Source organism: Lemur catta, chromosome 3, assembly GCF_020740605.2.
Source record: "Lemur catta isolate mLemCat1 chromosome 3, mLemCat1.pri, whole genome shotgun sequence".
In the NCBI taxonomy this organism is placed as follows: domain Eukaryota; kingdom Metazoa; phylum Chordata; class Mammalia; order Primates; family Lemuridae; genus Lemur; species Lemur catta.
This window is the reverse complement of record NC_059130.1, coordinates 94,687,357-94,705,459: the sequence shown is the minus strand read 5'-3', so window position 1 is coordinate 94,705,459 and position 18,103 is coordinate 94,687,357. Positions and strand designations below refer to the sequence as shown.

The following is an 18,103-nucleotide window of genomic DNA, read 5'->3' as shown; positions in this document are numbered from 1 at the left end:
TGTATGGACTTTTATAACCGGTTTCTTTGACTTAGCATAATGTTTTCAGTGTTCATCCGTGTTGTAGCATGTATCAGTACTTTATTTCTTTTTTGGCCAAATAATATTCTATCGTATCGATATAACAATTTTGTTTATCTGTTCATCAGACTTGGACATTTGGATTGTTTCTGTCTTTCTGCTTTTATGAATAATGCTGCTATGAACACTCCTGTGCTAGTTTTTGTGTGGACATACATTTTAATTTCTCTTGCTAGAAATGGAATTGCTGGGTCATATAGTAACTCCGTGCTTAACTATTTGAGGAATTGCCAGACTGTTTTCCAAAGTGGCTGCACTATTTTTTATTCCCATAAGCAGTGTATGAAGGTTCTGATTTCTCTATATCCCTGCTAAGACTTGTTATTATCTGACTTTTTTGTTATAACCATTCTAATGGGTGTGAAGTGATAGTTCATTGTGATTTTGATTGCTTGTCCCTGATGATTAATGATGTTGAATATCTTTTCATGTGCATTTGGTAATTTGTACTTTTTCTTTAGAGAAATGTCTATAGGATCTTTTGCCCATTTAAAAAATTGGGTTATATGTTTTGTTACTGAGTTGTAAGAGTTCTTTATGTATTCTAGATATAAATCCTTTATCAGATATGTAATTTGCAAATATTTTCTCCCATTCTATGGATTGTCTTTTCTCTTTCTTTCTTTCTTTTCTTTCTTTCTTTTTTTTTTTTTTTGAGACAGAGTGTCTCACTGTGTCACCTTGGGTAGAGTGCAGTGGCATCATAATAGCTCACTGCAACCTCAAATTCCTGGGTTCAAATGATCCTCCTGGCTCAGCCTCCCAAGTAGCTGGGACTACAGGTGTGCACAACAACACCTAGCTAATTTTTTCTATTTTGGATAGAGATGACTAGTCTCAAACTTCTGAGCTCAAGCAATCCTCCTGCCTCGGCCTCCCAGAGTGCTAGGATTACATGTCTTTTCACTTTCTTGATGGTGTCCTTTGATGAGCAAAAGTTTTCAATTTTTGATAAATCAAATTTATCTATTTTTCTTTTGTTGGTTGTGCTTTGGTGTTGCATTTAAGAATCCTGTGCCATGCTGAGGCCATGAAGATTTACCCCTGTATTTCTTCTAAGAGTTTTATAGTATTAGCTCTTACATTTAGGTCTTTGATCCATTTTGAGTTAATGTATGTATATGGCATGGGATAGGGATTCACCTTCCTTCTTTTGCATGTAGATATCCAGTTATCCCAGCATCATTTGTTGAAAAGACCATTCTTTCTCCATTGAATCATCTTGGCCCCTTTGTTGAAAATCAGTTGACACATGGGTTTATTTCTGGACTCTCAATTCTGTTCCATTGATTTATTTTCCTATCTTTATGCCAGGACTACAATGTCTTGATTACAGTAGTTTTGTTGTAAGTTTTAAAATTGGGACTTGTGAGTACTCCAACTTTGTTCTTTTTTTTCAAGATGATTTGGCTGTTCTGGGTCCCTTACAATTCCATATGATTTTACAATCAGCTTAGAAGTTTCTACAAAGAAGCCATCTGGGATCCTGATAGGGATTGCACTGAATTTGTAGATCAATTTGGGAAGGGCTGCCACCTTAATAATACTAAGACTTTGAATCCAAAAACATGGGATATTTTCCATTTATTTGTGTCTTTTTAAAATTTGTTTCAACAGTGTTTTATAGTTTTCAGAGTATAACTTTTATACCTCTTTTATTAAATTTATCCTAAATATTTTATTCTTTTTGATGCTATTATAAACGTAATTGTTTTCTTCATTTCATTTTTGAGTTGTTCATTCCAAGTGTATAGAAATGAAATTAATTTTTGCATACTGATCTTGTATCCTGCAACCTTGCCAAACTCACTTATGAATTCCAATAGTTTTTTGGTGAATTCCTTAGGATTTTCAATATATAAGATCATGTCATCTTCTATAGAGGTGGTTTTACTCTTCCTTTCCAATCTGAATGCCTTTTTATTTATCTTTCTTGGCTAATTGTCATGGCTAGAACCTCTAGTACTTTGTTAAATAGAAGTGATGAGAGCAGACATCCTTATTTTATTCCTAATCTTAGGAAGAAAGCATCTAGTCTTTCACCATTAAGTATAATGCTATCTGTAAGTTTTTTGAAGATACCCTTTATTAAGTTACCTTCTGTTCCTAGTTGATTGAGTATTTTTGTCATGAAAGAGTATTAGATTTTGTCTAGTGCTTTCTCTGTGTCTATTGAGATGATCATGTGGGTGTTGTTTTTTATTCTATTAATATAGTATATTATATTAATTGATTTTCAGATGTTAAACCACCCTTGCATTCTGGGATAAAGTCCACTTGGTCATGGCATATAATCCTTTTTATATGTTATTAGATTCAGATGGCTAATATTTTGTTGAGGATTTTTGTATCCCTGTTTATAAGAGATGTTGATCTGTAGTTTTCTTGTGATGTCTTTATCTGCTTTTGGTATCAGGGCCTCATCGAATGAATTGGGAAGTATTCCAGCCTCTTCTTCTATTTTTTGAAGAGTTTGTGAAGAATTGGCATTAATTCTTCTTTAAATGTTTGGTAAAATTTACCACTGGAGCCATCTGGGCCTGGCTTTTTCTTTGTGGGAAGTTGTTTTGATTAATTCAATCTCTTTACCTGTTATATATCTATTTAGATGATCTATTTCTTCCTGAGTCAGTTTCATAGCAGTGTCTTTTCTAGGAATTTGTCCTTTTCATCTAAGTTGTCTAATTTAATAACATACAATTGTCCATAGCATTTCTTTATGATCCTTTCTATTTGCGTAAGCTTGATAGTAACGTTCCTTCTTTCATTTCTGATTCTATTAATTTGATATTCTCCCATTTTGTTGGTGTCTTCAAAGAATCAGCTTTTGGTTTCAGTGATTTTTCTCTGTTGTTTTCTTATTCTCTACTTCATTAATATCCACTCTAATCTTTACTGTTTTCCTTTCTTTGGCTTGCTTTAGGTTTAGTTTGCTCTTTTTTTCCAATGTCTTAAGGTAGAAGATTAGGTTACTTAAGATCTTTCCTCTTTTTTAACATAGGTATTTGCAGCTATAAAATTTCCCTCTAATTACTGCTTCCTGTAAGTCATCTCAAATATTTTCTAATTTCCCTTTTGATTTCTTTTTGACCCATTTGCTTTAGGAGTGTATTTAATTTCCATGTATTTGTGAGTTTCCCAATTTTTTTCTGTTATTGATTTCTAATTTCATTCCATTGTGCTTGGAGAACATATTCTGTATTATTTATATTCTTTCAAATTTATTAAGGTTTATTTTATGGCCTAGCATATAGTTTGTCTTAGAGAATGTTCTATGTGCATTTGAGAAAAATGTATATTCTATTATTACTGGGTTGGGAGTTATATAGATGTCTGTTAGGTCTAGTTGGTTTCTGGTGTTGTTCAAGTCTTCTGTTTCTTGTTATTGTCTGCCTAGTTATCTGTCATTGAAAGTGGGATATTGCAATCTTCAGCTCTTACTGGTGAATTGTCTATATTCCCCTTCATTCCTTATAGTTTTTACCTTATGTATTTCAGTGCTGTATTCGTGCACGTTTACGATTATTATATCTTCCTGATGTATTGACCCTTTTATGATTATAAAATAACTCTCTATTTCTAGTAACATTTTTTATTTTGAGGCCTATTTTGTCTGCTATTACTTTAGCCACTTCAGATTTCTTGTGGTTGCTGTTTGCATGATAGATCTTTTTCTGTCTTTTTACTTTTAATACATTTGTTTCTTTGATTCAAAAGTGTGTCTCTCGTACATAGCATATAATTGGATCTTGATTTTTTAACCAGTCTGACAGTCTCTGACTTTTGATTGGATCATTTAATCCATTTATATGTAATGTTTTTATTGGTATGGTTGCATTTATGTCTGCTGTGTTACCTTTTGTTTTGTATTTGTGCCATGGGTTTTTTGCTCCTCTTTTCCCCCTTAACTGCCTTCTTTCACATTAAATGAATTTTTATGTAGTTTTTAATTTCTTTATTTTTTCACTATATATTTTTAGTTATTTCCGAGGGCTTACCATGTACATTTTAATGTGTCATAATTAGATTCAGATTTATGTAATACTAATTTAAAGCCAGTTATGATATAGAAATATTATTCTCATATAGCTACATTCCCTTTTACCCTTTTTGTGGTAGTATTGGTCTATATAGTACATTTATAAATGTTATAAACCCAATAATATCTTGTCATAATTATATCATTTTGTGCCTTTTAAAGATGCTAAGGGAATAATGAGGAGCAATTATATATTTATTGCTTTTTTATGTTAACCTTCTTATTTATCATTTCTGGTTGTCTTCATTTGTTCCTGTGGGTTTGAGTTATGATTGGAGTCATTTCTTTAATCCAATACACATTTTTGTCCCACCCACCATCTGTATCCTATTATTAGCAAATAGATTACATTTCTATTATGTTATAGGCCCAAACAGTATACTATATACATTTGGTTTTATACAATTGCTTTTTAAATCAGTTAAAACAAGAAGGAAGATTAAATATATATTTATATTGTCTTTTATAATTACCTAGTTACCTTTACCAGTGCTCTCTGTTTTGTGTGGATTCAAATTACTATCTGGGGGCATTTACTTTCAACCTGAAGGATTTCCCATAAGGCAGGTATGTTAGCAACAAATTCTTTCAGTTTTTGTTGGGAAAGTTTTTATTTCGCCTTCAGTTTTTGAAAGATAGCTTTTCTGGAAATAGGATTCTTGGTTGACAGGTTTTTTTTTTTCTTTAAGCACTTTGAACATGTTATTCCATGATCTTCTGGCTTCCATGGTTTTTTGCTGAAAAGTATGCTGTCAATCTTATTGAGATTCCCTTGTAAGTGATCAGTCATTTTTCTCTTGATGCTTTCAAAATTTTCTTCTTGTCTTTGGCTCTCAGTATTTTTACCATGACATGTATTTTTATGGATCTTTTTTGTTTTTCCTACTTGGAGTTCATTGGGCTTCCTGTGTGTATACTCTAATGTTTTTCAATAAACTGTGAATGTTTTTAGCTATTATTTATTGAAACATTTTTTCTGTTTCTTTCTCTTTCTCCTTTCCTTCTGATACTCATATTATGCATTAGTTAGTGTGTTTAATGGTGTCCCACATTTATCTGAGGCTCTGTTAATTTTTCTTTATTCTTTATTCCTCTGTTTTTCAAATTGCGTAATCTTTATTGATCTATCAAGTTCACTAATTCTTCTGCCAGTTCAGATCTACTCTTGAGCTGCCCCCCCAGTGGATTTTTCATTTCAGTTATTGTACTTTTTAACTCTAGAACTTCTATTTTTTTATATACTGTCCATCCCTTTATTGGTGGGATCCTTTTATTATTCTCTATTTGATAGACATTGCCATCATTCCTTTCTTGACTTCTATAGTTATGGTTTTCTTTAGTTCTTTGAACATATTTATAAATGCTACTTTGAAGCTTTAGTCTATTAAATCCAACATCTGGGTACTCTGCCAAGGAGTTTCTATTGCCTGTGAACAGAAAAATGCAAATTAAAACAACTCTGAGATGCTTCTTTATAAGAAGTTTCTTTATTGCATTATCAAGAATCAGGAAGCCAGATATCTGAGGACAGGGGAGAATGGGAATCCTAATGTGGTGATGATGGGAGTGTAAACTGGTATAGCCATTCTACTGAACAGTCTGATAGTTCTTGGTCAAATAGAGAACGTGCATACCTTGTTATCCAGTAATCTGCCACTGGATACATAGCTGGAATTTCATCCTGCAGGGCCATTAAAGAACATGTACAAAGATGCTCACCATAGTGTTTGCAGCAATGAAGAGTTGAAGACAATCTACATGTGCATCCCTAGTGGTAATAGAGAAGTAAAGTAGCTGGATGCATATTATAGAATACCAAACATCAGTTAGAAGCAATAAATTATACATACTGCAACAAAGATGATTCCTTAAAAATAGTGTTAAGAGGAAAAAGTAAAAATACAGAATTAGATCTGAAGCACAATGTCATTTATAGAAATATAAAATATATATATGTATATATTCAAGGACATGAATGAAATCCACTAGTTGGTACCTATTACAAGGAACAAAAAGGAGGAAGAAGAAGAAGGAGGAGGGAGAGGAGTAGAAGGAGAAGGGAATGAAATATAAAATAAAATTGGCCTTACGTGAATTCATTATTATAGTCTGAAACTCTACTCCTGAGATACAAAATAAAGTAAACAAAGATAAAAAAAAAAGTCAAAGAAATATTACATAATGGCATCTGATAAGATTTGGGAATGAGAAAAAGAGTTTGGAAGGTTTGAAAAGAGAGAATAAGTAGTATGAAATAGTTATCCTGGATATTCAGAAGGTGAACTTACTTAAAAACATGGTAGAGTTACTAGGCAGGGTTAAATGCTCATTGGAGGTTTGTGGTCATGAATTCTAAGTGAAACCAGTAAGCCTGCTTGTCTGATTCTCCATTATTATTAAAATACATGACTACTCAGGCAGAGGTACAGAAAAGAGGAGGATGAGAGAGAATTGCTTTTGTTTTTAAGTCAAGAGAGATTTGAGTGTATTTCAAAACTAATAGGAATGTGCTAGTAGAGACAGACAGCTTGAAGATATTGGAGAAGGAAGAAGAATGGGACTAATCTGTGCCTTCCTCCCACCCCAGCACACCAGCTCTTTCTCTGAGATAGTAGAGTAGGATGGAGTGGATGCAGATAAATGTGTAAGTGGTGGAGGGCCAGAATTTGAGGGGATTTCCATCTCAGCCTTTGTCTTGGCTTGTGAACAGACCTACATATGTACTTCTCATTAAATTTCCCAACTGTCACTCCTCATTCTGGTGTCCTAGGGATAATTCCTCTGATGACAGACATCTGGAACCTACATAACCAGTGTAATAGGATGCAGTTCAATTTAAAGTCATTCACCTAACTCTAATTTGCTGCTGGTGGTAGAGCAATTAGTGTAGTCTCTCTGGAGAGAAACTTGGTATTACTTATTCAGATCCTTAAAATCATTCATACCATTTTACCCAGTATCCCACTTCTAGAAATGTATCTATCCTAAGGAAGTAATCAGAGAGGTACACAAATACAAGGATATATTATGCAAAGGTATTTAGTGTTGTGTTATTCCTAAATAACAAAAATTGGAAACCACCTAAATGTTCCTATATTTTATTGCTATTAAAATAATGTTTTTAAATAATATTGGCACAGGAAAATACACACAATATTAAAACAGTTTGCCCACAGCCTGATTTCTGTACAACCAGGCTGATTAATGTTCATGGGAACTAATTAGAGCTAAGATGCACAGCTAGCTTTTTGCTTACCCTGCTGGATTCATTCTGTCTGGTCTCTCCAGGGGGAGCCTGCTCACTTTGAGTATCTGATGTACCCGTTACACTCAGCACCCATCACCGGGCTAGCTACCTGCATCCGCAAACCCCTCATTGCCACCTGTTCTCTGGATCGATCCGTTCGCCTCTGGAATTATGAATCAAAGTAAGGAATGAAAGGCTTTGCTGCTGTACTGTGCAAGATTTCAGCTGTTAATTTTGTTTGTGTGAATTATTTTAATTGGAGAGTTTTAAAATTTAAATAGAAACTTTCAGTTTGAAAAGATGTTTTTTAAATCAAGTCAGTCAACCTACTTGTTTCTCACTCTTGCATAGGCTAGAAAACTTCGTGGTTTATTAAATGCTTACTCCATGCCAGACACTATGCTAGACACTAGGGACATAAAGATAAAACCCCAATATCTCACCTTGTTACACAAACTCCTATGTCTTTCCAGCTCTGCTATCCCCTTACTCCCCCCCAGGTCTGCTTTCTGCTTCATGGAGCTCTCCAGACCCTTCATCCCTCCTCTTTATCCTCCTCACTCCCCCACCTCACTCCCCCTACTGATTTTACTTTCTGGCACAGCTTCCCTGAGAATCACCAACCCTACGTCGGCCCCACACTGTTTCTCTGCTCTTGCGTACACCTTCTGGGACCGTTGGGGGAAAAATATTTGTATAATCCTTGTGATTTGAAGAATCTAAACAGAGCTTTGTCTTCTGCATCATGGACAGCACTTTGACCAGCCCACGTATTTGCCATACTCAGTGCTGGACATTATGCTCAAGGAACCAAAACCTAGAAAAGAGAGGAGCCAATGATTGCAAGCAATAAAGTATCTCAGATGCTGTGATAGCAACATATACCAAATACGAAAGAGGACTTGAGGGATTTAGTGGGCTGGGCTTGTAATTCAGTGATTAATCTTTTTCACAGCACTCTGGACCTGTTTAAGGAATACCCAGAAGAGGCATATACAATCAGCCTGCATCCATCTGGACACTTCATTGTAGTAGGGTTTGCTGACAAACTACGCCTTATGAATCTACTCGTTGATGATATACGTTCTTTCAAAGAATACTCTGTCAGAGGATGCAGAGAGGTAAAAGCTGCTGGAGATAAAGCCAAGGTGGAAATATCATGAACTGACATGCTCTGGGGAGGTGGGACCAAAGTCTGTCTTAGAGAACTTTAGTAGCTTTAAAAAAAAAAAAAAAAAGGTAAAAACCCAATTGTTCACTCAACAAACTTATGGAGTATATGGTTCTGTCCCAATTTTCTTATACCCACCAAAATATTTCATTGTACCCAAAACCTTGTGAGATCCAACCTGTGATAAGTCCCCTCTGTAATGGTGGAATATTAGCAAATATTGAAAATGATGAGTAATCTGAGCATCAGAGTCACAGCTGGGAAGGCAAGGTTGGAGATTGGGAGGGACCAGGAAAAGTAAGCATCAACAGTGACAGGCAATAAGCAGCCCATCAGGTTTCCCCCTGAGAGGACTTGCAGAGACAAGACAGTGATTTCAGGACTCACTTCCCCACTCTGAAATGGTGCTTCTACAGACAAAATGAGTGCTCTGTGATCCAAACAGCTTAGTTACTAGTGGGCATGGCAGTGGCAGCTCCTTGGCCACTATGGGCTACAGGAATAGTGGAAGTGTCTGAAAATGTCAGCCACCTCTCAGTCCTCTTTGCACCTTCCTCCCACTCCCACCTGCACACATAGTTTCAGCCTCAACTCTTTGGGAGAAGCAACTCTTGTCTATAACCTCCAATTGGACTGTTCACTTCTTTCTTGCTTGCATGTTCTCTTGCTGTCTTTCCCCATAGTGTTCCTTTAGCAATGGAGGTCACCTGTTTGCTGCAGTCAGTGGAAATGTGATTCACATTTTTACCACCACAAGCCTAGAGAACATCTCAAACCTGAAAGGACACACAGGGAAGGTAAGTGGCTGAAGAGTATCCAGGGAAACAAGAGGCACAGTGGCAAAGGAGACAATAAACAAGTGCTCAGACAGATTTAATTACTAATTGCAATTAATTCGATGAAAGAAAAACATGTGGTTGTTATGAAAGGAAATAATGAAGGGGTTGGCATAATTTAGGTTGGTTGTTTGTAAAGGTTTGGTCCTGGAGCAGTGACTAGGAATAAACCAGACAATAAACCAGACTGTTGGGGGGTGGAGGGGGTGGGGGGATAATCATTGTATTAATAGATAGGGATCCAAAGACCAGAGATAAGAGATTGCATGGGGTGTCAGAGGAACTGAAGTCTGTGGGGCTAGAACATAGGTACCAGGGTGAACCATGGAGTGAAGCAGGGGCTGAAACTGGGGAGTTCACAGGGGCCCACAAACATGGAACCGTGTTGGCCTGGTAAGGATTTTATACTTTATCCCCTTTTTCCTTGAAATCATTGAAGACTTTCAGAGCAAGGAATGATATGACCAGATTTGCATTTTAAAAAGTTAGTTCAACTGCAGAGTGAAGAATCTATTGGAGGGGACAAAGGTAGAAATGGTAAGGAAGCTGTTGAGGATGTCTACTCAATAGATGATAGTATTTTGGACCATGATGGTGGTTGGTAAAGTTAGGGAGAGTGGATGTATTTGAAAGATTTTAGGAAGTAAAACCAATAGTTCCTGGAGTAAGACTGGATGTGAGACATGAATAAGAGGGAGAAGCCAAAGATTGAAAGGGTAGGAAGAAGTCAGCAGATGAATTTGGAGAGAAGAGGCAATGGAAAAAGAAAGGCATTCTAGGCAGAAGGACATGTTGGGGATGATGGAATGGAGTATGGAATAGGATGGTGCATTGTGCTTCATGTGGCTGGATACTGGGCACATTGGAGGGATGATAAAAGTGGGAGCTGGAGAGGTTGGCTGCATCATGGAAGGCAGGTGTGCCATGCCAAGGAACTGGACTGTAGTCTGTAGGTGATGAGAAACAATTGAAAAGATTTCAGAAAGGAGTAAATGGGATCAGAAAGGTAATTCTCTAAACAGTATTAAGGATGGATTAGAGGGGAGGAAAGTTGGAGTGATGGAGACCAATTAGGATATGAAGGTGAAGGATGGGTCAGGAACTAGCCATGGCTTTCGTAGTAGTAACAGAGAGAAGAAAGAGATTAGCTCCATTTTGGACATAATATGTTTGGTGTGCCCAGGACATATGATGTGCATGCATGGAGGTCAGGAAAGAAGTCAAGGCTGAAAATGCAGATTCAGGGGATTATGTAGTCAGGGAAGTGACAGGTGTCAGTTAGAGGGCCTTTGTGGAATCTGAGAAGAATTTAGGCCAACATTTAAGAACTTGCTGAAAGAGGAGGAGCTAATGAGAGACTGAAAATGAAGATACAAGGAGAACTTGGAATCAGAGAATCATGTCAAAGAAGAACTAAACAATTTCCAGAAGGATGAAGTGGTCAGTGGTGCTAGATATCAGAGAGAGGTCTCATAAAGACTAAAAACTGGCCATTACCTTTAGCAAATAACAAGGTCATCAGAAGGAAAAGTGAAAAACAAAACCAAAAACCTTGGGAAGTGAAAGTGCTGTGTAAACACAAGCACTCTTTTTGAGAGCTGCTGAGCTTCCTCAGCTTCAGCAATGTAATTAGTCCTCAAGTGACTATAGGGTTGCAGATGCAAGCTCGGAATGTGATTCTGATGCCTCTACCTCGCCCACCTAGGAAAGCAACCATTTGTTTTATCACTGTGCAAGTACTTGTAACACTGCTCTCTAATCAGGGGAATATGTTAGAAATACACGTGTAATTTTTTTTTAAAAGTACAGATAGAGGATGCAGCTAAAGCCATGAATACAGGAAAATTTATAACCTTAAATACATATACTGTATTAGAAATGAAAAAAGAATGAAAATCAATGATGTAAGAATCCATCTCAAGAAGTTAAAAAAGAACAGCAAATTAAATTCAAAGAAAATAAAAGGCAGGAAGTAACAAAGATAAGAGCAGAAGTTGATGAAATAAAAAACAAGCATGCAAAAGAAGATCATCAAAGCCAAAACTTGATTCTTGGAAAACACAGAACAGACACACCTTTGGCGTGACTGATCAAGAACAAAACAGAGAGAGAAGATACAAATAACCAAGGAATAAAAAAAGGTTGTCACTAAAGGTCCTATAGACATTAAATAGGTCACAGAGGATATTATGAACAACTTTATGCAAATAATTTTAAACACATAAATGAAACTGACAAATTCCTATAAAAATTGAATCTATAATTTAAAACCTTCCTACAAAGAAAACTGTAGGCCCAGATCATGTCACTGGAGAATTATATCAGCACTTAAAGAATAAATAACACTAATCTTGAAAAAAAACCTTTTAGAAAATTTTTAAAAGAGGGAATACTTTCCAATTTTGTTCTATGACACCAGCATAATCATGCTACCAAAACCTGTCAAAGATACCACAAGAAAGAAAAATAAGCCAATATTTGTCATGAATATAGATAGAAAAGTCCCAAACAAAATATTGTCAGACCAATCCAGCAATATATAAAAAGATACCACAACATGACCAAGTTGGGTTTATTCCAGGAATGCAATTAATATAATAATGAGGAAAAATTATATGCTCACCTCTATAAATGCAGATACAATAAAAATTGATAAAATTTAACATCTAATCATGATATTTTTATTTTTGTGGGAGGCCTTGAGCAGAAGGATTTGGGCTCCCCATGATATTTTTAAAAAGCACTTAACAAACTAGAAATAATAAGGAACTACCTAAATCTTACATGAGATATTTACAAAAAACCTACAACAAACAGTGTACTTGATCATGAAATTATGAAAGCATTCCCTCTGAGATAGGGAACAAACATGATGCCTTCTGTGAGCCTATGACTGAGTCCTAACCAGTGCAATAAGGCAAGAAAAGGAAATAAAAGGCATAAAGATTGGAAAGGAAAAAATAAAGTTATTACAGATAACATAATTGGGTATGTAGAAAATTCAAAGAATGTTCATATAAACTATTAAAATTAAGTGAATCTAAGAATATTGCTGGAAATAATAGTACAACAGAGGGTAGGAATGAATGGAGCTATATCAGAGTAAAGTTTCTATATTTCACTTTAATCAGTTAATATTTTAAGTTGATTTTTTTGAAGCTGGTTTTTCTTCATTAGCCTGTCAGTGTGGTGGATTACATTGACTGATTTGCAAATGTTCAACCAGCCTTATTCCTAAAATAAACCCTATTTAGTTGTGTTGAATAATTCTTTTTGTATATTGCTGTATTCAATATGCTAGTATTTTGTTGAGGATTTTTGAGCCTGTTAATGAGGGTTATCAATCTGTAGTGTTGTGTTTTTTATACTTTTTTTTATGGTTTTGTTATCAGAGTAGTACTGGCCTCCTAAAATGAGTTGGGATGTGTTTCCTCTTCTATTTTCCTGCTTTTCCAGGAGTAACATCCTCACTCTGCAACTGGCACTTGTATGTGTATATGTGTGTGTATATGTAAGCCCCTGTTCTTTTCAGCGTCTCCTTCATGATTTGGAACCTCCACCCCTGAGCAAACGGGGGCAGGAGCGATTGGGGTGCCATTATTCTCAGCCTGCTGCACTTGAAGTGAAGCTTCCACCAATGAGTGGGGACTGGCCAGGGGAAAGGAGTCCAGGTCCCCTTGGCAATGCCTGCATGGAATATAGGTTCAGCAACATGGGGCGAGGGCAAGGATAAGAAATGCCAGCAGTCTGCCCTTCCAGAGTGAAACCATGGCCCAAGACCGGGAGCTGTGGGGAGAGGGAGTCCCTTTGTCTTGGCCACACCTGCCCAGAGTGCACAGCAGTGAAGTTTCTGGAGCTGGGCCAGTAACGGAGCAAGTGCCGCAGACTCTGTTCTTACCAAGATTGAATAGATTTTCTTGAACAAATGTTTTTCTATTTGCTCTATGCCCTTAGGACAATTTTTAGAGACTTTAAATGATTGTTTTGATCATATTTGCCAGTTAACTTATTTCATTAGGGAGAAAGTCAGCTGAGGTCCGTACCTTGCCATACCAGAAGTCCACTCTCTCTGTGTTATTTTTGCAACTTCCTGTGAATATATAATTATGTCAAAATAAGAAATTTTCAAAAAACAGCAAAAATTCGTTGTTTGTAGCATTAATAAACCATTATGATTCAGTCTTTATATTCATAAAGTGAAAAAGAGATGAGAATGTTTCATCTTCAGTAGCTTGCAAGCATCTTAGAAAAGAGAATGTTAACATTTCCAAGAAGCTGTGTTTTGTGCTGACAGAAGGGCCTATACCAGGAAAGAACATTTTGCCTCAGTCTAGTGGAGCACATGAGGAGTTCATGCCTTTTCCACATCAATGTGTGTGTGTGTGTGTGTGTGTGTGTGTGTGTGTGTGTGTGTGCACGTGCGCACCGTTAACTGGATATGTCTTCATCTCCTGCAGATCCGTTCCATTGTGTGGAATGCAGATGACAGCAAACTGATTTCTTGTGGCACAGATGGTGCCGTGTATGAATGGAATCTGTCCACAGGAAAGAGAGAGACAGAATGTGTGCTCAAGTCCTGCAGCTACAACTGTGTTACTATTTCCCCTGATGCCAAAATTATATTTGCTGTTGGATCAGACCAAACCATCAAGGAGATTGCAGATTCTTCCGTAAGTCCGCCTCTCCCTGTCTCTGGGCTACTGTATTGGCCCATGTGCTTACAGCAGAAAGTACAGTGCCTCCTCTTCATGGAATAACACCTGGCTCCTTATTCCTTTTGGGCAGGCTGCTCAGTTAGTGTCACTTCCTGAATTTCCTGTGCCCTTCCTGATTGGGTTAAATTGTGGGGAGCCTCTCCATTTGTGTTTTGCTTGCTGTCTGTAACTCTATTCCACCTTCCAGGCATAGAGGTCAACATCATCTCTAAACTGCACTCTTACCTTTGTCTGCACTTACCTCCCTGGGGTAAAAATACAACTATGGTCACGCATCACATAATGTCAGTAATGGACTGCGTATACAATGGTGGGCCCTTAAGATTAGAGTACCACGGATTTACTGTACTTTTGCTATGTTTAAATGCACACATACTTACCATTGTTTTACGTTTGCCTACAGTATTCAGTACCGTAACATGCTATCCACGTTTGTAGCCTAGGAGCAATAGGCTGTACCATATGGCCTAGGTTTGTAGTAGGCTAGACCATCCAGGCTTGTGGAAATACACTCTGTGATGTTCACCCAATGACAAAATTGCCTAACTACGAGTTTTTCAGAACATATCTCCATATCAAGCAATGCATGACTGTATAGTTAGTGGTTATCACCTAGGCTGGCCACTGTATTCTTTTGAAATCCCCAAACTCTGAAATTTTAGAATTACCATGTTTGGCTCCAAATAGTTAAGGGAAGAGAGGAGAGCTCAGCAAGGACACTTCACACCAGTGTGGCTTGTGTCCCTCTCCAGGAGCCCAGCAACAGCTGATCTTCACTAGCTTCTTTGGATTTTCCTCAGGACTCATCACTGTCAGGGGGCTGGTGCCTGAGAGAGTGCACAGGTAGCACAGCAGCAAGCTCCCATGGCTGGAACGCAGCCCAGAGTGTGGTGCCTCTCTTACGTGCCTCCACGTAGCCTGGTCCTGATTCCACGGCAGCTTTTCCAATGCTGCAGCAGAATGAAGCTCCTTTAGGGCAGGGCCATGTTCCACTCGTCGTGATAGCCCTGCTGGCTGGCCCACGGCTTGGCCCACAACATCATTCAGTAAATGTCTGGGTGGGTGGGTGGGTAGGTGAATGCATTCATGAGCGGAGGAATAAATGGGTTCCCTGGTGGTACAGTAGTCTCTCCTTAGCTGCAGTTTCAGTCACCTAAGGTCAACTATGGTCTGAAAATAGGTGAGTACAGTACAATTAGTTATTTTGAGAGACGGAGAGAGGAAGACTACATTCAGTTAACTTGTATTACAGTATATTGTTACAATTGTTCTATTTTTAGTTACTGTTAATCTCTTACTATCCCTAATTTATAAATTGAACTTTATCATAGTTATGTATGAGTAGGAAAAAATATAGTATACAAGGGCTGTCTGGAAAGTATCCAGCCAAGTAATATGAAAAACAGAGACATTTATGGCTGGATACTTTCCAGACAGCCTTCATATATAAGGTTCAGTATATAAGTATCTGTGGTTTCAGGCATCCACGGGAGGTCTCCCCCACAGATGAGGGGGGACTACTATATAGTTTTGTTTATATAATGGGCATTAATAAATATTTGCTGAATAAATTTATGATCAGCATCCCATTCTCATTTTGAGATGCACGACAGCATAGCAGTCAGGTGCAGAGACTGGAGTCAGACTGCCACTTACAAGGTATAGGAGTCGAGGCAAGTTACTTACCACCTCTGTGACTCTGTTTTGCCATCTTTAGGATAAAGTTAACAGTGGCTACCTCAGAGGACTTTTGTAAGAACTGAATAAGTAACAACATGTAAAGGGCATAGAACAGTGCTTGGCACATCATAAGTGCTACATAAATATTTCCTTTCACTAGTATTATTCCTGACTCGTAGAACTGGTTATTCATCAGTTAAGCAACCAAAAAATATTTAGTTTGTGCCTTTTATGTGCTAGGCACTATTCCAGGTGCTATAAGGAATAGAGAAAAACATTTTTTAAAATACAGACCCCTAAGGGTACTATTGGAGGAGAGGGAAAGAGTGGCTTTGGGACACTGGAGATACTGCTTAGCCCCTCCCGCTGAATAGAGCTGACTGCATTCCAGATCCTTCGAGAGATGTCGGCATTCGACATCACCTACACAACCATTGCCATCTCGCACTCCGGGCGTATGATGTTTGTGGGCACCTCGATGGGAACCATTCGTGCAATGAAGTACCCTCTACCTCTGCAGAAAGAATTCAACGAGTACCAGGCCCATGCGGGTCCTGTCACCAAGGTGAGAGGGACCCACCCCTCAGGAGCCCGTCCCAGAGCTGCCTGCCACATGCCTAGCTTCATCCCTTCAACCTCCCAGCATCTTTTCTCTCTCCTTATTTATTCATTCACCAGTTCATTCAGTAAACCTCTATTGACTATTGGTACTCTTTGTTTAAACTGCTTTTAGGAATTTAGCCTAGGAAATAATTAGAGACACACCTAAAGATTTATGTGTGAGGTTGTTCACCATAATATTATGCATAACAATGGGCTGTTTGATGGATGCTGTAGGTGTCCCACCCGCACCACCGTTACATCCCAGCTGCTGTAGGTGTTGCTGCAGATGACCCACTACTGCTCCCTTCTCCAGAGAGTTTCTTGGACTAAAAGAAGTCATAGCCTGGGAGATTAGCCCCTACTGCTCTCTGAGGGTACAAAAGGCCCTGGGGGCAATAACACTAGCACACATTTGTAAATTATCCTTTCATTGCCCCTTCCAATATTGTAGTGTCTATGTTCAATAAGGAAAGTATGAGGACCCAGTTTCTGAGCATCATTACCAGCACTTGATATTGTCACTATTTTTCATTTTAGCTGTTTTAATAGGTATATACTGATATCTCATCTTGGCCCTAATTTGCATTCCTCTAATGGCTAATATTGTTGAACATTTTTTCATGTGCTTACTTGCTATCCATATATCCTCTTCGATGAAATGTCTCCATATCTTTTGCCCACTTTCTAATTGGATTGTTTGGGGATTTTACTGTTGCATTTGAGAGTTTGTTAGACATTCTAGATAATAGCTGACTCTTCAGATTCCAAACCCACAGGGAATGTAGACAGAGCCTTGCTTCTTTTATCCATGAACAGAAGCCGTGAGGGCTCCCATCTCACTCTCACCCGCAGGGACTGCAGGGAGGGAGGGATTGCACAGCAGCCACTCAGCCCCATCATTCGTGGCCTCAGAAACTTCCTGCCCATGACTTTTTCTCTCAGATGTTGCTCACCTTTGATGACCAGTTCCTGATGACGGCTGCCGAGGATGGCTGCCTCTTTACCTGGAGGGTGTTTGACAAGGACGGGCGGGGAATCAAGCGAGAGAGGGAGGTGGGCTTTGCCGAAGAGGTGCTTGTGACTAAAACAGACATGGAAGAGAAGGTAAGAATTGGGTCTAATGAAGAGGGCCTGGCAAGTTCCTCACCAGACTGCGTCCAGACTCCTTGGTCCAGCCCCGCGCCCTCCACAGCCTGGCTGCACCCTGGGCCCAGTGCAGACTCTCCGGTGCCCTGCATGTCCTTGTCCACATGACCCAGCCATCCTCCCCTCTGCCACTGATCCTGTTTCCACCTGCACCCTGCCTGTCTTCCACCACGTGACCATCGACTTATGCTGTGCTCTGCTTTCATCCTGTCTTCTGGCTTTCGTCTTCCTGCTCTTTGAGTGCAGGAACCAAAACACACAATTCTCTTGTACGTCCACCAGTTTGTAGCACATACTAGTCACATGAAAGACAATCGATATATTTTTACAATCTCAAACTGACCAACTAAATACCCCAGTTGTATCTGTGAAACTCAGTAATTGCTAGTATATGGTACCTTCTTTAAAAAAAAAAAAGTTATTTAGAAAACATTCTGGGGTGTGGGGGCAGGCACAGTGGCTCATGCCTGCCACTCTGGGAGGCCGAGGCTGGAGGATTGCTTCAGCTCAGGAGTTCAAGACCAGCCTGAGCAAGAGTGAGACCCCCATCTCTACTAAAAATAGAAAAAAAATTAGCTGGGCAAC

At 38.4% G+C, this 18,103-nt stretch overlaps 1 protein-coding gene across 6 annotated transcripts in view; it reads left to right on the top strand.

The window, feature by feature from the left end:
• The window catches only part of CFAP57 (cilia and flagella associated protein 57), a 69,004-nt gene that overhangs the window by 16,998 nt on the left and 33,903 nt on the right, over window positions 1-18,103 (top strand). For all 6 annotated transcript variants that reach the window (XR_006733878.1, XM_045545670.1, XM_045545671.1 and 3 more), the window contains 6 exons: window positions 7,409-7,548; window positions 8,323-8,488; window positions 9,222-9,335; window positions 13,832-14,044; window positions 16,161-16,334; window positions 17,315-17,476. Coding sequence is in view for 5 of the 6 variants with exons in the window: in XM_045545670.1 (XP_045401626.1) it covers window positions 7,409-7,548; window positions 8,323-8,488; window positions 9,222-9,335; window positions 13,832-14,044; window positions 16,161-16,334; window positions 17,315-17,476 (969 nt within the window). In the remaining variant the exon portion in view is untranslated. The remainder of the gene's footprint in view (window positions 1-7,408; window positions 7,549-8,322; window positions 8,489-9,221; window positions 9,336-13,831; window positions 14,045-16,160; window positions 16,335-17,314; window positions 17,477-18,103) is intronic.